The sequence below is a fragment of the Mixophyes fleayi genome, chromosome 9, assembly GCF_038048845.1.
Source record: "Mixophyes fleayi isolate aMixFle1 chromosome 9, aMixFle1.hap1, whole genome shotgun sequence".
In the NCBI taxonomy this organism is placed as follows: Eukaryota; Metazoa; Chordata; class Amphibia; order Anura; family Limnodynastidae; genus Mixophyes; species Mixophyes fleayi.
In genome coordinates, this window is record NC_134410.1 from 7,243,725 (window position 1) to 7,262,351 (window position 18,627).

Genomic DNA, 18,627 nt, shown 5'->3' on the forward strand with positions numbered 1-18,627 from the left:
AAGACATCTGCAGATAGACTTTCTATTAGGTCCCCCCGGGGAGCAGGGCTGATGCCTGGCTATCTCTATCTTGTACTGTGCATACTGTTGTTCCTTTTTTATATATACATCTGCCACTGCAAAGTTAATAATTTTACCTGAGTAATTCTTCCATTTCTAGTTACCTGGGGGATTGTTAATAGCTGAGCAACCCATTCAGACTCATCTCTCCAGCTCAATCAAATCTTCAAGGCGCCAGTTGCCTCATATTGATCAGTAGGTTCCTGACAGGCTTTGCCACAAGGATGCAGCATGAAACACTTGAGCAATACTCATCCTTCCAGCTAATAGCCGGCGTGTGCAGTGGCTCTAGCATAGGGCAGGGTCTCCTCGTCTCTCCCCCAATATGTCTCACATTAACCTGCTAACCACATCATCTGCAGAACCTTCCATCCCCCCCCCCCCCAGACTTATCACATTTTAGGATTAAATACAGGACACCTAATCTGCAGGCTCCTGATTTGTCCCTAATGTTGCTCCTTGGAGAGACCTGCAGAGAGGGATATAATATTACACTGCCCTCCTGTCTAATGTCAGTGTACATCTGTATCTAACCTTCATGTACGTATATTCATACTGCTTCTCTGAGTGTCTGCTTTCCATAAAGTGATCGGTGTGTCTCTCTTTGTCAGTTTAACCCGATCACTGCTGGCCAGCGCTCGGAGAGTGAACCAGTTAACTCTTTCACTGCTGCCTCTGCATCAAATCCCCTGTTGTATATACAATATGGAACATGTTAGGTTATTTCATCTACCTATCCTATACTATAAGTGTCTTTTCAATCTATCAATAGATCTAATGTTTATGTATGTCTCATATATCTCTATCTATCTATCTATCTATCTATCTACCTATCTATCTATCTATCTATCTATCTCATATCTATCTATCTATCTATCTATCTATCAATATATTTGTCTCATATCTATCTATCTCCTATCTATCTATCTATCTATTGATTTGTCTCATATCTATCTATCTATTTATCTATTTCATATCTATTTATCTATCTATCTTTCAATCTATCTATCTATCTTTTTTATCTATTTCATATCTATCTATTTATCTATTTATCTCATATCTATCTATCTATCTGTCTCATATCTATCTATCTCATATCTATCTATCTATCTATCTCATATCTATCTATCTATCTATCTATCTATCTTTATCAAATATCTATCTCATAACTATCTATCTATTTGTCTCATATTTATCTATCTATCTATTTATCTCATATCTATCTATCTATGTATCTATCTATCTATCTATCTGTCTCATATCTATCTATCTCATATCTATCTATCTATCTATCTATCTATCTATCTTTATCAAATATCTATCTCATAACTATCTATCTATTTGTCTCATATCTATCTATCTATCTATCTATCTATCTATCTATCTATCTATCTATCTGACTCAAATATATCTATCTCTCTATCTATCTCGCATCTATCTATCTCATATATATCTATCTATATATCTATCTCCTATCTATCTTTCTATATCATATCTATCTATCTATCTATCTATCTATGTATCTCCTATCTATCTATATATCTATCTCATATCCATCTATCAATTTATCTATATATCTATCTATCTATCTATATATCTCACATCTATCTATCTATCTATCTATCTATCTATCTATCTATCTATCTATCTCATATCTATCTATCTATCTATCTATCTATCTATCTATCTATCTATCTATCTATCTATCTATCTATCTATCTATCCCCTCCTTGGTACTATTAGTTATGTGTCTGGTTTCTTAGATTGTAATACTGTCACATGCTGCTCTATATAAGGATATCACATAGCTGTGATAGTGCTGGTTACTCAGCTGGTATTTGCCCCAGTATAAAGGACAGAATGTAATATAACACTCTTAGTAAACTCTATACTGTCCTCTCTGCGCCTCCTGACCCTTTCTCTCCATCCCATGTAACACTCAACGAACATCTCCCCATTACCCATTACCAATTGATTTCCCATAACAGTGATCCACCTTTAAATAATGTGACAAGATCTACTCTAATTTGGATATTTAAACAGCTGTAGTCGATGTATCTGATTAAAAGCACATTAAATAAATCAAACCAACAATGGAGCAGTATTTTTTGGTTAGTAAATACCAATTTGTCTGCAGGCATGTAAATAATGCCTGTTGGTATGACATGTTAGTCCCATCCAAAGCTATTAATACAATATGTGCACTTAGAGGGATGAACAGAATGTTATTACAGTGGTGGGTGAACTGAAAATGCTCTTTTATTATTGGTTTAGAGATGTCAGCATAGGAATCGGTTGGAGACTGGATGGGAGAGAGGAGGTTTAAGTGCTGATAATTTCAGCGCCAGAGAGCAGCATTCTGTGCCGCAGTGCCCTCCAGCGTGAGAGGGGTTAATGCATGGTAATGGCAGTGTTTAATGAGCTGCTCAGTGCAGAGGTTTCCCAGGAATACAGAGTAACTGGAGACTCTCTCTGTGTAACATTAGCCAGAACAGGTAAAACCAGTCTCTTCCTCCTCCATGCATGCACTAGCTAAACTGGCTTTTTGCAATGATGGATAGCTGCAAGCTTCGGAAATAAAGAGTTTTATCACTTGCCTGTGACCTGCATTAACAGACACAGAACCCCTGTCACAGAAGCTCCTGCAAAAAAACCCATTTACACTGCCTGAAAATGCCTTAAGATCTCACTAGTGCAGGGGTTATGCAGTGTAACACAGGCAGGGAAATCTTTAGACCGGAACATTCGTTTTAAATTTTCAAGGACACTGAGATAAAAAGAAAAGAGCAAACGCTGAGCAGGACATCTCCAGAATGCCAGAACGATTCGTAACAAAATGCATAAATGCCAGATAACAAAAAAACACATAAAGCACAGCTGCTCTATGGAGCTATGGCAGGGTACCTGCTGCAAAGCTGGCGATAGGAATTATCAGTGCTTGTGTCTTAGATGAAGGCTGCAAAGACTACATGGAAGAGGGGAGCGTGCATGGACCAGGGGTGCAAGGAGAAGGGGGTTGCAACAGATTAAAGGGTCATCACAACGAGAGATCCAGGATTAAACAATGAAATGCAAAGAATAATCCCCAATAGCAGCAGCATCTGTACCATGGACAGCTCCTCCCTGCAGCTTCTCTGCTGCTGACTGAGGAAGTTTTTCTCCCCTGTTCGAAATTTGAAGCTCCCCAGTCCCAATCAGAGCACCCCACGCCCCCTCACCCCCCCGGCACTTGGTGATAGGCTGCAGCCTGGAGTATCTCAGCGCCCCCCCCCCCCCCCTCTCCCTCCCCTCCCTCCTCTCTCTCTCCGTCTCTCTCACTCTTTACAGACTGCACTGGCAGTAGTTAGAAGCAGCAAGAGAGAGCTAGGTGCATACAGTACTACAAGAGGAGGAGGAGGATAAAATAATAAGATAATCATCTACAGATAAATGTGTGCAATTGCAGGCACAATAAGAACTGTCCCAGCCTGCAAGGGCTGAAAAGCAAGATATTATTTTTAGAAGGAGAAAAAGACAAAACAAATACATTTGGATTTTGGAAACTACTTCATTTACATTTTCTGCACCATTATCAAAGAAAAGAGGCTTCTTCTCTCTGCTGGAATCAGAGGCTGCTGGAAGTCTCAGCTTTTCCCTTGGACATTATTTGGTGGTTACTGAAAGTGTCCGTCTCTCTCTCCTCTGCTGCATCAGTAACGGATTTATCAGCTGCTCCTGGCTCCTTGCATGTAAAGGGGGTCTTAGCATCCCACCTGCTCCTCCCCAGGACCATTCACACTTTCTGGAAATCGCAGGCAAGGTGGGACTTCGGATTTTCTTGGCAAATACACAATTGCAGATAAAAAAAAAAACATCCGTTGGTGGGCACTGTGCATTGCGTAAATGAATGAATGGTACCGAGACTGATTACTTACATACTAATTATTTCAGCAGCCCTTTTACCCTTGTCTGGATGGCTATGGATCAGGTGGCGCTAAGGAAGGATTGAGGCTAATATTTGCCTCTGTAGTGACTCCCTGGCATGGTTTCTGAGACCTCCACATCAATGCAGCTCTTTGCTCATTGAAAAATACAATGACTGCTTGTCATAAGGATGCGTTTAAAGTGCCCATCAGACGCTCACTGAATCCTGCTTCTCTCTGAGAAAACGCGCATGCAGAGGAGGTGGAATCAGTCTGCACCGGTCACTTTATGTTCTTGCATTCGTCTTAAAACGAACTGAGGCTGCAGCATACTGGGCAAGAACTAGCCAACTTCTGGAGGATCTAAGGGGGAGATCCCAATCCCTCTCCCCAGCTGGCACAGTGAGTGTGTGTATGCTTTTGCTTTCTGTCTGTATTGGTTGACCCCCCCTTTATTTTTTTATTTTCTTGCCTGAGATTAATCAACTGCTGATTTCACCCAGCAAAGGAATATATAGACGATGTGGCTGAGGCTGAGGAGGGAGATGGATGTATTGCATATTCTGCTTCTGCTAGCAGTGTCCTGGGCACGAACCCGAGCCCTGATCAACTTGAAATACACAGTGGAGGAGGAGCAGAGAGCTGGGACCCAGATTGCCAACGTAGCTAAGGACGCGAAGGATGCTGGCTTTGTGCTAGACCCCAGGCAGCCTGCCTTCAGAGTGGTCTCCAACTCTGCCCCCCACCTGGTGGACATCAACGCGTCGGGCTTGCTGGTGACCAAGCAGAAGATAGACAGGGACATGTTGTGCAGGCAGTTGCCAAAATGTGTCATCTCGCTGGAGGTCATGTCTAACTCTATGGAGATTTGTGTCATTAAAATAGAGATTAAAGATCTTAATGATAACGCACCCAGCTTCCCCACCGACCAGATTGACCTGGAGATCTCAGAGACAGCCAGTCCTGGTACTAGGATACCCCTGGAGAGCGCCTATGATCCCGACTCTGGCAACTTTGGGGTCCAGTCCTATGAGATCACACCCAACGACCTGTTTGGTTTAGAAATAAAGACCAGAGGGGACGGGTCCAGGTTTGCTGAACTGGTGGTGGAGAAAAACCTGGACAGGGAGACCCAGTCTCATTACAATTACATCATTACAGCCCTGGATGGGGGCGACCCCTCCAATTTTGGCACCGTAGAACTGAATATCAAAGTGATAGATTCCAATGATAACAACCCGGTGTTTGAGGAGGCTGCATATACTGTCAACGTGCCCGAGAACGCCCCTCTAAATGCCCTGGTCATTGATCTCAATGCCACAGACCCTGATGAAGGTACCAATGGAGAAATAGTCTACTCCTTCAACAGCTATGTGTCTGACAAGACCAGGGAGCTATTTAAGATAGACCCCAAAACTGGCATTATCACTGTCAGTGGAGCCATAGACTATGAGGAAGGACACGTCTATGAAATCGATGTCCAAGCCAAGGATTTGGGACCCAACTCCATCCCTGCCCACTGCAAAGTGACTGTCAACGTGTTGGATGTAAATGACAATGTCCCTGTCATTAATTTACTCTCAGTCAACAGTGAGGTGGTGGAAGTGAGTGAAAACGCTCCCCCCGGGTATGTGATAGCTTTAGTGAGGGTCTCAGACCGGGATTCGGGGATGAATGGAAGGGTTCTGTGCAAACTGTTGGGCAACGTGCCCTTTAGGCTCCAGGAATATGAGAGCTTCTCCACCATCTTGGTCGATGGCAGGTTAGACAGGGAGCAGAGGGACCAGTACAATTTAACCATCCAGGCCAAGGATGGGGGGAACCCCTCTCTTCAGTCCACCAAGTCATTCACTGTCAGAATCACCGATGAGAATGACAATCACCCCCACTTCTCCAAAACATTCTACCAAGTCATTGTCTCCGAAAACAACACCCCGGGGGCTTACCTGCTCTCAGTGTCGGCCAGAGACCCCGATTTGGGCTTAAATGGGAGTGTGTCCTACCAGCTGGTACAGTCACAGGTGAGGGACATGCCAGTTTTCACCTATGTGTCCATCAACCCCACCACTGGAGACATCTATGCCCTCAGGTCATTCAACCACGAACAGACAAAGGCTTTTGAATTTAAGATTTCAGCCAAGGATGGGGGTACCCCGCCCCTCCAGAGCAATGTCACCGTCAGGGTGATTGTAGTTGATGTGAATGATAACACCCCAGTGATTACTGCTCCACCGTTGATCAATGGAACCTCTGAGGTCTATATCCCCAGGAACGCAGGGGTGGGCTACCTAGTGACTGTGGTCAAGGCTGATGACTACGATGAGGGGGAGAATGGCAGGTTGTCCTACGAGGTTACAGAAGGGGACAGGGGCTTCTTCGAGATTGATCAAATGAATGGTGAGATTAGGACCACCAGGACATTCGGGGAGAACTCAAAGACCACCTACGAACTGATTGTAGCTGCACAGGACCATGGCAAACCTTCACTTTCTGCCTCGGCTTTGATTTTAATCTACCTCTCCCCAGCTCTGGACGCCCAGGAGTCCATAGGATCTGTTAATTTATCTCTGATATTTATCATCGCTCTGGGATCTATTGCTGCTATTCTCTTTGTCACTATGATATTTGTAGCTGTGAAATGCAAACGAGACAACAAGGAAATAAGGACCTACAACTGCAGGTAAGGAACTGTGTTTAGTGCTGATCAATAAGTTTATTAGTCCTGAGCTCACTGGGTTTACATCATGCTGTTAATTGCACCCAGAAATGTCTATTGTATGAAGAGCCACAATGTATATAACACAACCCTGGTGGATAGAGATAATACTGTTTGTTCTGTATATGTCTCTAACTATACACTGCAACAAAATGTCTTTGCACAGTTCCACCTGCTGTAATTCAAATCCTTTCAGAGTATGTAGCATTGCTGATCCTCCTGTATTTGCTAGCTGGCCTTAATAACTCGCTCAGAGATATATAGGCACTGCGATCAATATAAAGAAAGATCCTAAATCTCCGCCCCTGGCAATGAAAAGGTTAATGAATGACAGAGAACTTTGGATATATATGATAATATAAAGATTATTTTTCATGTCCAATTGGTGACTTTGCAGTGTCCAGAGGGTGCTGTATGAAATAAGTACAATGGAGCTTTTAACATGGTTCTGTTTTGTTTTTGTTTGTTTGTTTGTTTTTTGGAGGGGGGGCACTTGTCGCACAGGCAACTGCAGCGCAAGTAACCTATTTCATGTCACCGAACAGTCAATTAATGAAGCAGACAGATTATCAGAAACAAGGTGCACTTTCCATTTTCCACCATTAGGTGGCACTGTGCGCATAAGTAACGTGTGTTTCAGCTGGAACCTCATGTATCACAGTTGGAATTTGAAAGAATACAGGATTAAATGAAAACATGATTTTTACATTTCAATGCATGCCTTTGGAGGTGATCACATTCAATTCAACCCTTTATCTTAGCCATGGCCCAGTTCCAAGCACCTCACTAAAAGCAAAAACCTAAAAACAGATACAGTACTGAAAAAAAAAAAACAAAACAATTTAAGGCTACATTAATTATGGGTTCAATTCTTATCAGCTTAAGTCAGATTAGCAAGCACTTGCTTATATCACTCGCCAATGACAAGTAACTGCAGCTCTGCTGTTTAAAGAACTAAAAATAAAAATAACCTCTTATATTCAGCAAACTCTCTGTGTATCTATTGCTCCTGATACATGTTACAAGGGAGTGCCAGAGATTTGCAGCAGTCCTACAAGTATTGAGCCTAACAAAAAAGTTTGGTAGACAAATGCTAACCCCACATGAATATCAATCAGGTGTCCTGTGGGACAGCTGCAGTGCCTCATAAACTGTGTAATCTCGTTACTGGGGGCCAATGGTTAGTGCCTTTCTCTGGTATTCACCCATCACTGAGCCAGTTCACGTGGAAGGAAATCATAATGGCTGTTTTATGCCTGAGATATATATATATATATATATATATATATATATATATATATATATATATATATATATATATGTGTGTGTGTGTGTGTACTCACACACAATGCAAGGGCGTCCTGTGAACTACAAGTCTAAGCATGCCCTGACAACACCTTATTGGGCATGCTGGGATTTGTAGTTCTACAATATACAGAGGCCCACTGCCCAAGCCTGCTCTGTACAGTGCATTTACTGACTATACATTCTATTTACCAAACATACCCAAGTTTATGCATATGTCATGTGTAATAAACAAGGCTTACTGAGCCTATAGCTTTGAATCCTTTCCAATGAAGGAGATAAAAAGCAATTATTTTCTAGGTTTTCAAATGTTTACCCTCCTGCATTTGGGGGCAATTAACACCTTGTTAACCAAAGGGTGTAAGGGATATCAGAATGCCATGAAAAAAAGAAAGGAATTATCCAGACATCCCAGTGCATTGTCTCAGTGATTGGATGGGGGATATAAGAGAGAAAGCACAGATGTAATAAGTCAGTGAGTGAATTCATTTCACCCCAGCAGTGTCAACATCTGCCCTTACCCAAATACACACAGCTCTCTGCAGAGTCACAGTGAGTCTATTGTCACTATTGCAGAGCAGGGATCTGTCAGTCCTGGGGGGCTATAGCTGAGTGATAACTGCAAGGGGCTGGCCATATATAGTCTATGCATTGCTGACATTGAGGACTGATGCATGCAAGATAGAGAATCCAAAATATCACCTGAAAAGAGGAAACCGTGATATTCAGTGGAAAAAAAAAAAATCAGTTAATGGGCGCTCCAAATTAAAATTCTCCTCCTAGCCCCAGCAAATTCATCTGTATTTTTATTTCCTAGCTTAAAAGCTCAGTGAGTTTTTTTTGTGTGCCTCCCTGTGCCAAGCCCTGCTATTTAATTCTGTGGTTTTATTTCCGTCATGATGAAAATGTCATCGGTGCTGAATATAAATCCATGTCATATTTTTTAGTTTTATGTGACATTTTCCAATTGCAGATCATGGTCCCTATTTAATATCATCACTTAGGTCGGTTTTCTTGCACCGGTTGCAGGCGAAATGCCACTCCAGAAATTAACTCTCCGTTGCCTGTCATGATCAAGTCATCCTGGGGGGTTGGTGCATATCATTTAGCCACATTGCCAAAAGGAACCAGCTGTAGAATGTCCTGCGATGCTTATATAATATACATTTATAGCTAGTAAATATTTAGGACAATATTTTGCTGTCTGTATGAGAATAATAGCGGTCATTAATATCAGGCACCCTCCTGCCACTAATATACTAATATTCTGTACACAGTGGACATTGGGGCTGTGAAAATGGGTGTAAGCTCGTGAGCCCCTTATAACCCCCCCTTTATGCTACTTCTAAACCTTTGGATACATTGTGCTAATTTGTCGAAAATTTTTATAAAATTGCCATTATCAAAATATTTGGCTGGATTGGTAATGCAGGGTTAAGCCAAATATATTATAACACAAATGTGTTCTTAATAACGCACATTTGGTATTTTGTCTTTCTGTATGTGTGCTAATTAGATTATACATATATATATATATATATATATATATATATATATATATATATTATATTATATATAAATGGGTATAATGCAGAAATCACCAAATAGGGGTGGAATTTGCCACTGCTGAGCAATCTGGCATAATACACTAATTCAGAGAGAATGCTACAGTATATGATTATCTTGCTTCTCAAGGTATACCGACTCTCATATGTTTTCTCCCTCCCTCTACTGTGTATTTTTTCTTGTAAAAACATTAATTTCTTTCTTCTTTTTTTTTCCTACTTGAAATGAATTTCCATTGTTAGTCATATGAGGTTGTTTAGCTATCAGATAACTCATCACACATGAATGCTTGAAAGAAAACAGCAGCCTTAGGTGAGATTCGGCTGTTCATGACTAGTCATTGGAGATAGAGATTCCTCTGCACAGCTCCCAGTTAAACCTCTGTAGTATTTTCTCGAAGACAGAGCAGGTAATCACACACACTTCATTCTATGCGGCAATCAAAACAAGCCAGGATTATCCTTAGTAAATATGTCAGTTGTTCCCTTAACGCTGTGTTTCCCGTAAAGAAAAGAGTTAAACATCTTTATCTAAGAGAGGACATCCCTGCGTTGAGAATCTGCTGTTCAGTGTAAACCTGCACAAAGTCCATCTCTTAATGTTATCACTGACCCCATACTTGTGCATGGACCTATAATCGGTCATCGTTTATCAACTTCAGCCAAGCACAGTAAACATTCGGCGTGTCATTCTGGGAGTTGTAGTTCAGCAACAAGTGGGTTATCCCTAAAGCTACTGTGGCTTGATATTTCAGTATTCTGATTCTAATGTAGAGGTATTGTCTACTGTGTCCCCTCATTACAACCTGTATTGAATGAGTGCATTCCATTATATATATACATATATATTGAGAACATTGAATAGGATTCCATTTCAAGAAGCGTCAGAGATCAATTAAACCCCTCAGATCTAAAATTAATAATGGGTGCATAGTTTATTATATAAGCATAGTTAAAAGTAAAGGTAAAAGTCACTTTTACGTCTCAGAACATAGTAAAAAATAAAATAATATGTCTGTTACTAGTATCAGCACTGGTTTATGTTGTATACAATATCTATACATATAAATACATAATCTATACATAGTCAATGTTCTAATCGCCCTCTAGTCAGGCTGCTGTTTGGGGAATTGTACAGTGATTGTCGGAAAATATACACAATAAGAAGAGTGTATTGTATGTCATTCTTTTGTATGTTTTTTTATTTTTTTGTTATTTTATTGTTTTTATATCCAAAGACTTTGTGTTTTCTCTTGCACGGGTGTTTGGCTGTGATAGATGCTGTTTATTATATAGAGCCGTTATAAAACGTGCATGCATTTGCACCTTATTAATGTTCTCTTGCAGGATAGCGGAGTACTCGTATGGACACCAAAAGAAAGCCAACAAGAAGAAAAAAATCAGCAAGAACGACATCCGCCTGGTGCCCCGGGATGTGGAGGAGACGGATAAAATGAATGTGGTGAGCTGCTCCTCCCTTACTTCATCACTAAACTACTTTGACTACCACCAGCAGACCCTTCCCCTAGGGTGCAGGCGGTCGGACAGCACCTTCATCAATGTGGACAACCAGAATACAAGGAACGCGGGATCCAATCATGTCTACCACCACACCTTCACCAACCAGAGTCCTCCACAGCCTGACCTCATCATCAACGGGATGCCTCTACCAGAGGTGAGTACCTTGAGCAAGTATTGTCTTGTACAAGCCACATGATGTCCATAGCATTATAAACATGGCAGCAGAGATGGATTGTGGGTCATACATGGTCATAAAGACTTTAACAGCTAATGTAAGATGATACCCAGTCAGCCAGAGTGACTTATCTTGGTCTATGTACTTGTACTTGGTCTATGTACTTGTACTTGGTCTATCTACTTGTACTTGGTCTATCTACTTGTACCGGCATCATCTTTGCTTAATAACTTCTGTACTTGATGTCAGCGTCTTAGGACGATCTTTGTTGATGTAGCATGATCATTTTTCTTTGCGTGTGTAAAATTTAACATGGATGTCCATCCACATTTCTTTCTTTAGGTCTACAATCTCAGTTGCTAATATGATTTTTTGCCAGTCAGTGTTATCATTATTGTTGGTGTCTTCTGGTGGAAATGAAGAGCATATTAAATGTGTATTATCTACTTGCGTTCCGGAGAATCCAAAAACTTGTATCAAGTTAGTTTGAAAAAATAGCGGTCTGAGCTTTTAACCCTCCACCCCTTCTTTATTCAAGTCCTTGGCAGGCTGCCAGTAGTAGTACAAGACCCTTTGATAAATTTCAAAGATTGTTTGATACAGTTTAGAAACTATTAGCTGCTATTTTTGCTATTGGATACATTGCTAAGTTGAATTGGTGTTGTTTTCACAATATTAATGCAGAAAAGTGACTAACAATGTTTCATCAATCATTATTTGGGGATGTGAATTAAAAAATAATAATGTGGTTTCCATCAAATTTGTTCAAGTCTCTATAGAACTAACACAGTCAATAATACGTTTGTGCCAACTTAATGCAAAGTAACTTTCCTATCTGATCTTTAAATTATAAATCATTGGAAGATGTCAATATCTGTCCAATTCAGATATGCTAATAAGATAGATGTTTTGGAAAAATGGCAAATAGCTTAAAATGTAATCAATGTACATTTCCCAGGTTTACTTAAATTGGTTGTAGACATTGGTTGGTATAGTGATTATGTGCAGGGCGCAATTTAGGTTTGTACCCAGAAAAACTATTGCTCTGTTTATTTTAACACGTTTTATATGTTTACTGTAGTGTAAAGTAATTGTTTTCACAAACCAACCTTTTTATGGTGCTTATAGGGGTATTGTTCACTTTTTGAGCTAGTTGCTTTAAGGAATGTTTTATGACCAGTGTTGTACAGAAATTCTGTTTGATAATATACATTCTGATGTCTTAGATGGAAAGTTCATTCACGCTTATAGAAGGGAATGCAATTGGGTCCGAGCCATAAATGTTATAACAATGTCTTTACTCAATAGCTGGTGCAGTTATAGTATTAGAAATTGCACTTTCAAAGCATGTCCCAATTATTTGGAGAAGTCAGGTTGCTGGTGAGATGTGTGAATTTATCATTTATCAGCTGAACCAAGCTCCCGTTCACACACATAATATAACAAAAGAGAATTCTTGCACAATGGCTAGAAAACCGTCAGTATAGAGATTGCATTAACACCCCAAGAAATGCGTCAGCGCGTGCTTTTGATTTACCATATACCGATGTAGTCTGATCTACAACACGGCAGTTGTACAGCCAAATATTATTTTCTGTCCACTGATTTGTGCCTCCAGCTCAGTCAGCAGCTTAATGAGCTGTAATATGATTTAGCACTTTTGGTCCCCATACAATAGATTACAAGTGATTGGAGTTTTTGCAGGTTTATGTGGGGTTTTGTTTTGTTTTTGAGAAATCTACTTCTTAGATGGTGTCTTTTTCATTGCTCTGTTTTAAAGTGCTCTCCGTGGCGCCCACCAGAGGCAGCCATCTTGTAGGCTGAACCAACATTCAGGAACTAGTGACATCACTGAGGTGTGAGACGCGTTGTGGTTTTGACTTTGCTGGTAAAACTAATAACGGCTAAAGCGACTATGCAATATTTCTTAATAATTGACATAATTTGTATTTATTTACACCTGAGTGAGGCTGCACATTCGGAGAAAGCCGAGCTGTTGGTGACAGCTGGTACTCTGGCGAGACAGGCAGGAAAAATCTGTCAACAATATGAAATTTGCTCAGGTATAGCAATAAAAACATTATGTCCTTCTTTAACCAGCACATGGCAACAATGTTAACATATGATTGATCACAAAGCGCTGGATTTATAAAGAATTGAATATTAAATGTGGACCTTATCCGGAAAATGGTCACATTTGAGATATTAGGTGTATATTTCGCAGTATATGTGCTTTTGATCATGTAACCTGTATATTGTAGACATTTAGCTCCTGATATACATTGTTGATTAAGATCCTTTACAGTGATCCATCTAAGTAACTAAGTAGATGAGCAAGGATCTGCCCTGGATGCAACATTTAGAGGAAATTTTGGGTGATAAAAGCATTGGTTATAGCAGCTGACATTGAAGCACCGAATAGTACGCTGGAAAGACCAGCTAGGACTTTGCATAACCTGTGGGATTATAAAAGAATCAGCGATGACATTTTTCAGCCAATATAAGGGATTTGGGGATTGCAAAGACTGTACCTGCAGCTGACAATTACCAGCGTCCCAGAAGTAACATAAGATAAAGGGCAGTGACATATATAGCAGTTTAATGGACAATCTTATAAAGAGCGCACTCTCCATGTTGTGTGTATTTTATCATTTTCATTATATGTGCTGCATTTGCTATATTTTGGCACAGATGTTACATTTTGTTTAAAAAAAATATCGGACAGACTGCCCACCCTTAATTCACCTAAAATGAAATACTTCATCATTGTCATCATCATCATCATCATCTATTTATTTATATAGCGCCACTGATTCCGCAGCGCTGTACAGAGAACTCATTCACATCAGTCCTTGCCCCATTGGAGCTTACAATCTAAATCCCCTAACATACATCATCATTCATCATCATCATCATTTATTTATATAGCGCCACTAATTCTGCAGCGCTGTACAGAGAACTCATTCACATCAGTCCCTGCCCCATTGGAGCTTACAGTCTAAATTCCCTAATATAGACACACACTCACACAGACACAGACAGACAAAGAGGAAGATAGACAGACAGGGAGACAGACAGACAGACTAGAGTCAATTTTTGATAGTAGCCAATTAACCTAGCAGTATGTTTTTGGAGTGTGGGAGGAAACTCATGACCTCAGTGCTGTGAGGCAGAAGTGCTAACCACTAGGCCACTGTGCTGCCCATACATACATACATACATACATACATACAGACAGACAGACCAAGAGAGACTAAGGGCAATTTAACACTAGCCAAATAACCTATCAGTATGTTTTTGGAGTGTGGGAGGAAACCAGAGCACACAGAGAAAACCCACGCAAACACAGGGAGAACATATGAACTCCTCATAGATATGGTCGGGAATTGAACTCATGACCCCAGTGCTGTGAGGCAGAAGTGCTAACCAATGAGCCACCGTGCTGGCAAAAGACTTGTTTAGAAAGGTCCACCAAACGCCAAAACATCAATTTTCATGTGTGAGCCATGTGTGGGTTGATGTTCCACTGCAGATCTGCTGAAAATCAAAGTATTATCTCAACCAGACAGCTGAATAGGACAGTGAGACTGAAGTGTTGTGTCATCACCGACTCCTCCCCCGTGTATGAATCAACCAATCCACGCTGCGCATTTCTGCAAAGCAAGTCTGCCAGACTGTCAGTTGTTGTCAGTAGCCCCTCCCTCCTAATAAAGAGCCTGCTGGTCATACTTAGTTACATATAAACATACCAATTTTTGTCATGTGTATTATTCAGTTCAATAATACACAACCTGTGATATTTAAATATCTAAAAGTTGTTCTATTTGCACTTTAGGGATGTTACAGTGCGCGAATATGCTTAGTTATTCTACTGTGTAATACTTGTTACATAAGCTTTTAGAATATTGACACATCTGTATTTTAGACAAGTTTGTTTGTATTAGACCAATGCGTTTTGCTGAATATTGTTTCTTTAATTGTTCAAATTGGCCACATAGGGACTCTTTTTGAAGTTTAAAGCTCATTATTAACTTGTTACAAAATTAAAAGTACAGCAGTCAAAGAGGCAGAAGAGATGTGATAATCTGATGTGTATAACTAATTATCTGTGGACTTACATTTCAATCAAAGATATTACACCAAAATGTGAAGTTTTTCTCAGGGAAGCTAATTGTTTTAATTTAAACAGAAGACAACATCAGAAAATATGTTTAATTTGATAAGGATTTTAATATGAGTGTATTTAATGTCTACTGTTTCCAAAGAAGTAACAGATATGGTGTAGAGCCAATCAGAGATTTGCTATCTGGCTTGTAGATTATAGCTGATATCTGATTGGTTGGTTGGTTTATTGGTTTGTTTTTTGGTTGGTTGGTTGGTTTGTTAGTTGGTTGGTTGGTTGGCTTGTTGGCTTTCCTTACTTAAAGTTTGGGAACCGTTGCTCTAAACTGATTTTAGCATTCATTTTGCTACCCCTTTGTGTAACTGTATCACTTACAGCCACACCCATCTCTGCAAACAGATCTACTTTAGAAATAACCCAGCCCACTTGATCAATATCCTGTTTTTCATTGGTCATCTTGTCCGTTATTTCTATAAATCCTTGTGTCTTTTCCTAAGTGGCCATAGGAACAGGAATCTGAATCTGACAATGTTTAGGACTATAACGTGTTGGTCGTCTCTTGTGTTTTATGATTTGGGTGCCCCTTTGCTGTCTATGTAAGCATGTTATTGTGGATTAAGTGTAAAACTGTTGGGTTCTCTTCATGCTCTCAGTCAATTTAAAGCCTAAATTCACAATGGGTCCAAAACATTGTTTTGCATTTTTATCTTAGCATGTTTCCTGACTAAGGAGGTGAAACAAGTTGGGGACCTTTTTAAAGAGCAGGAAAATGAACGCTAAAAGCCTTGTAGAGAGTATTATTTCAAGTGAATTAAACCACCGAGGTATTACTTAATGCTTGTCCTGCATTTGATGTAATATTATGCATGTATACATCCTTTAAAACAGATTCCAGGGTGCAAGAATAGGGGTGCCGTGATAGAGGGGGGGATGACGGATTTTGAGCTGCAATTCTGCATTTTTAAACATTTTTAAATGTCCGAATGTTTTCTAGGGCAAAATGTTCTAGGGGAAAATGTAATGGGCAACAGTTGGCCCCTCCAAGTCTTCACTTGTGGCCCCCAGCTTCATCCTGCTTTAGTGTCAGATGTCTTTGTTATAGCTGGTAACACTTGCATAAAATGCTGATATGTTATTACAGATAGACGTCTCTTTCTTTGATCAAATGTATTGTTTCTTCTTATTACTGGGATTAAGGGTAACGTGTCGCCCTTTTTGAAGGTTAGAGTGTATCCTGATATGTATCAAGTTGCCCATCGCTGGTACCAAGTAGCAATAAATTAAACGCAGCGAATCTTCATTAACTCTGTCTGTTCGCCACAGCCTGGCAGAGAACTGCGCGAGTTCCAATTCAACAAGAGAAATGCCCAAAGGCAGCCCCGCGGTGTATAAGCTTGAAGATCCCATTCACAGAGTCTTATAACAGTCATAAAAGTTATCACACCCAACATTTAATTCCCCATAGATCCACATAACAATGGGTTACAGTCTGGCTTCATCATTTTCTTTCTTATTATGCATTCCTGTGCCGAGGCGAAATCTGCTAGTTCAAGCTTTAATGCTTCATTCTGTTTATTGGTAAGGACTGAGTTTGGTAAACACAATTGGAAATGAATTGTAGAAGCGTATAAGCCTCCGCTAGTAGTGCTCCGCATACATTTCTCATGCCGCTGTATCGGGCTCATTATTTTTTAGTTACAGCAGAAATCAGAGCAGGCTGTACATAATGTAATCGCATATGCTTATCGCTGGAGTGTGCAGAGTCTGTTTTCGAGTATAATGCTGTAAGGGAACTCTACAATGACCACCTGTCTATCAAGGAACGCCAGCCTTGTTTTGATATGTAGCTGGTCTTTAATGAGAGAAGCTTTTAGTTTAACAGTTCTGAATCTTGAAAAAGTGTTCCCCGGGGAGCTGCTGTTCTCCTGAAGAGATCTGCTAGGGAGGAAGGGTTGTTTTTTTTTTTAACTCTCTTATTTACAAAGCTGATTCTTTTGTACTAAAGGAAAAGTGACAGATAGCGAAGGAGCCTGGGATAAAATATATTTTTTTTTCCTTTTTTCCCTGTTTTGTTTTTTCAAAGTATAAATACTGGTAAATAAACAATAATGTTTTATATGTTCTCAAAATATTTTGTTGCATATAGAGCAAAAAATAGCTTTTGTTTCAAAGATAGTAGACTTACTTTTACCTGTTTTAGTTTAAATAGATATATAGATAGATAGAAAGATAGATAGATAGATATGAGATAGATAGATAGATAGATAGATAGATAGATAGATAGATAGATATGAGATAGATAGATAGATAGATATGAGATAGATAGATAGATAGATAGATATGAGATAGATAGATAGATAGATAGATAGATAGATAGATAGATAGATATACAGACAGATAGATAGATAGATAGATAGATAGATAGATATGAGATAGATAGATAGATAGATAGATAGATAGATAGATAGATAGATAGATAGATAGATATACAGACAGATAGATAGATAGGTAGATAGATAGATAGATAGATAGATAGATAGATAGATAGATAGACAGACAGTCAGATAGATAGATAGATAGATATATAGATATGAGATAGATAGATAGATAGATAGAGATATACAGACAGACAGACAGATAGATAGATAGATAGATAGATAGATAGATATGAGGATAGATAGATATGAGATAGATAGATATGCGATAGAAATTAGATAGATAGATAGATAGATAGATAGATAGAAGATAGATTGACATGAGATAGATAGATAGATAGATAGATAGATAGATAGATAGATAGATAGTTAGATAGAAAGATAGATAAATGGCGAAACATGTTGGGTAAATTACTTAACATAACTTAACTCATTTAAAAACCATCAGTGGACAAAGTTTGGACTCTGGTTTCCTGTTCCTGCACTTCATCTGAAGCAGCACTTGGTCTGTCGGAAAGAGATATATTGTGTAAAACAGCTCCTGCACCCCTGATCTGGTACACATAGATAGATTTATAAACGGCTGTTTGTAATAAAGGTATGTTCACCATGAAGCGCCCCCTTTCTCTCCTTATGCAGATTTACTGTCCTGAAAAACAATCAGGTAGATAAAGGGAAAGCCGTAGATCAACTCTGGATCTTGGCGAATATACTACACAAGTTCTGGCTTCATTGAAAAGGCTTTTCCATATAATTCAGCCTATGTATTGAATTAATTCTCTAGATCACATACTGTTATCACAACTAAAGGCTTCTAATCCCTTA

The 18,627-nt window shown here is 39.5% G+C and overlaps 1 protein-coding gene across 4 annotated transcripts in view; it reads left to right on the forward strand.

The window, feature by feature from the left end:
- The first annotated feature begins 3,394 nt into the window (after window positions 1–3,394).
- The window catches only part of PCDH19 (protocadherin 19), a 127,251-nt gene continuing 112,018 nt past the window's right edge, over window positions 3,395–18,627 (forward strand). For 2 of the 4 annotated variants that reach the window (XM_075186251.1, XM_075186253.1), the window contains exons 1-2: window positions 3,395–6,642; window positions 10,896–11,010. In XM_075186251.1, the coding sequence (XP_075042352.1) occupies window positions 4,484–6,642; window positions 10,896–11,010 (2,274 nt within the window). In that variant the 5' untranslated portion in view covers window positions 3,395–4,483. Of the gene's footprint in view, window positions 6,643–10,895; window positions 11,224–18,627 lie in introns of all 4 variants that reach the window. The other 2 variants (XM_075186249.1, XM_075186250.1) reach the window with 2 other exon arrangements.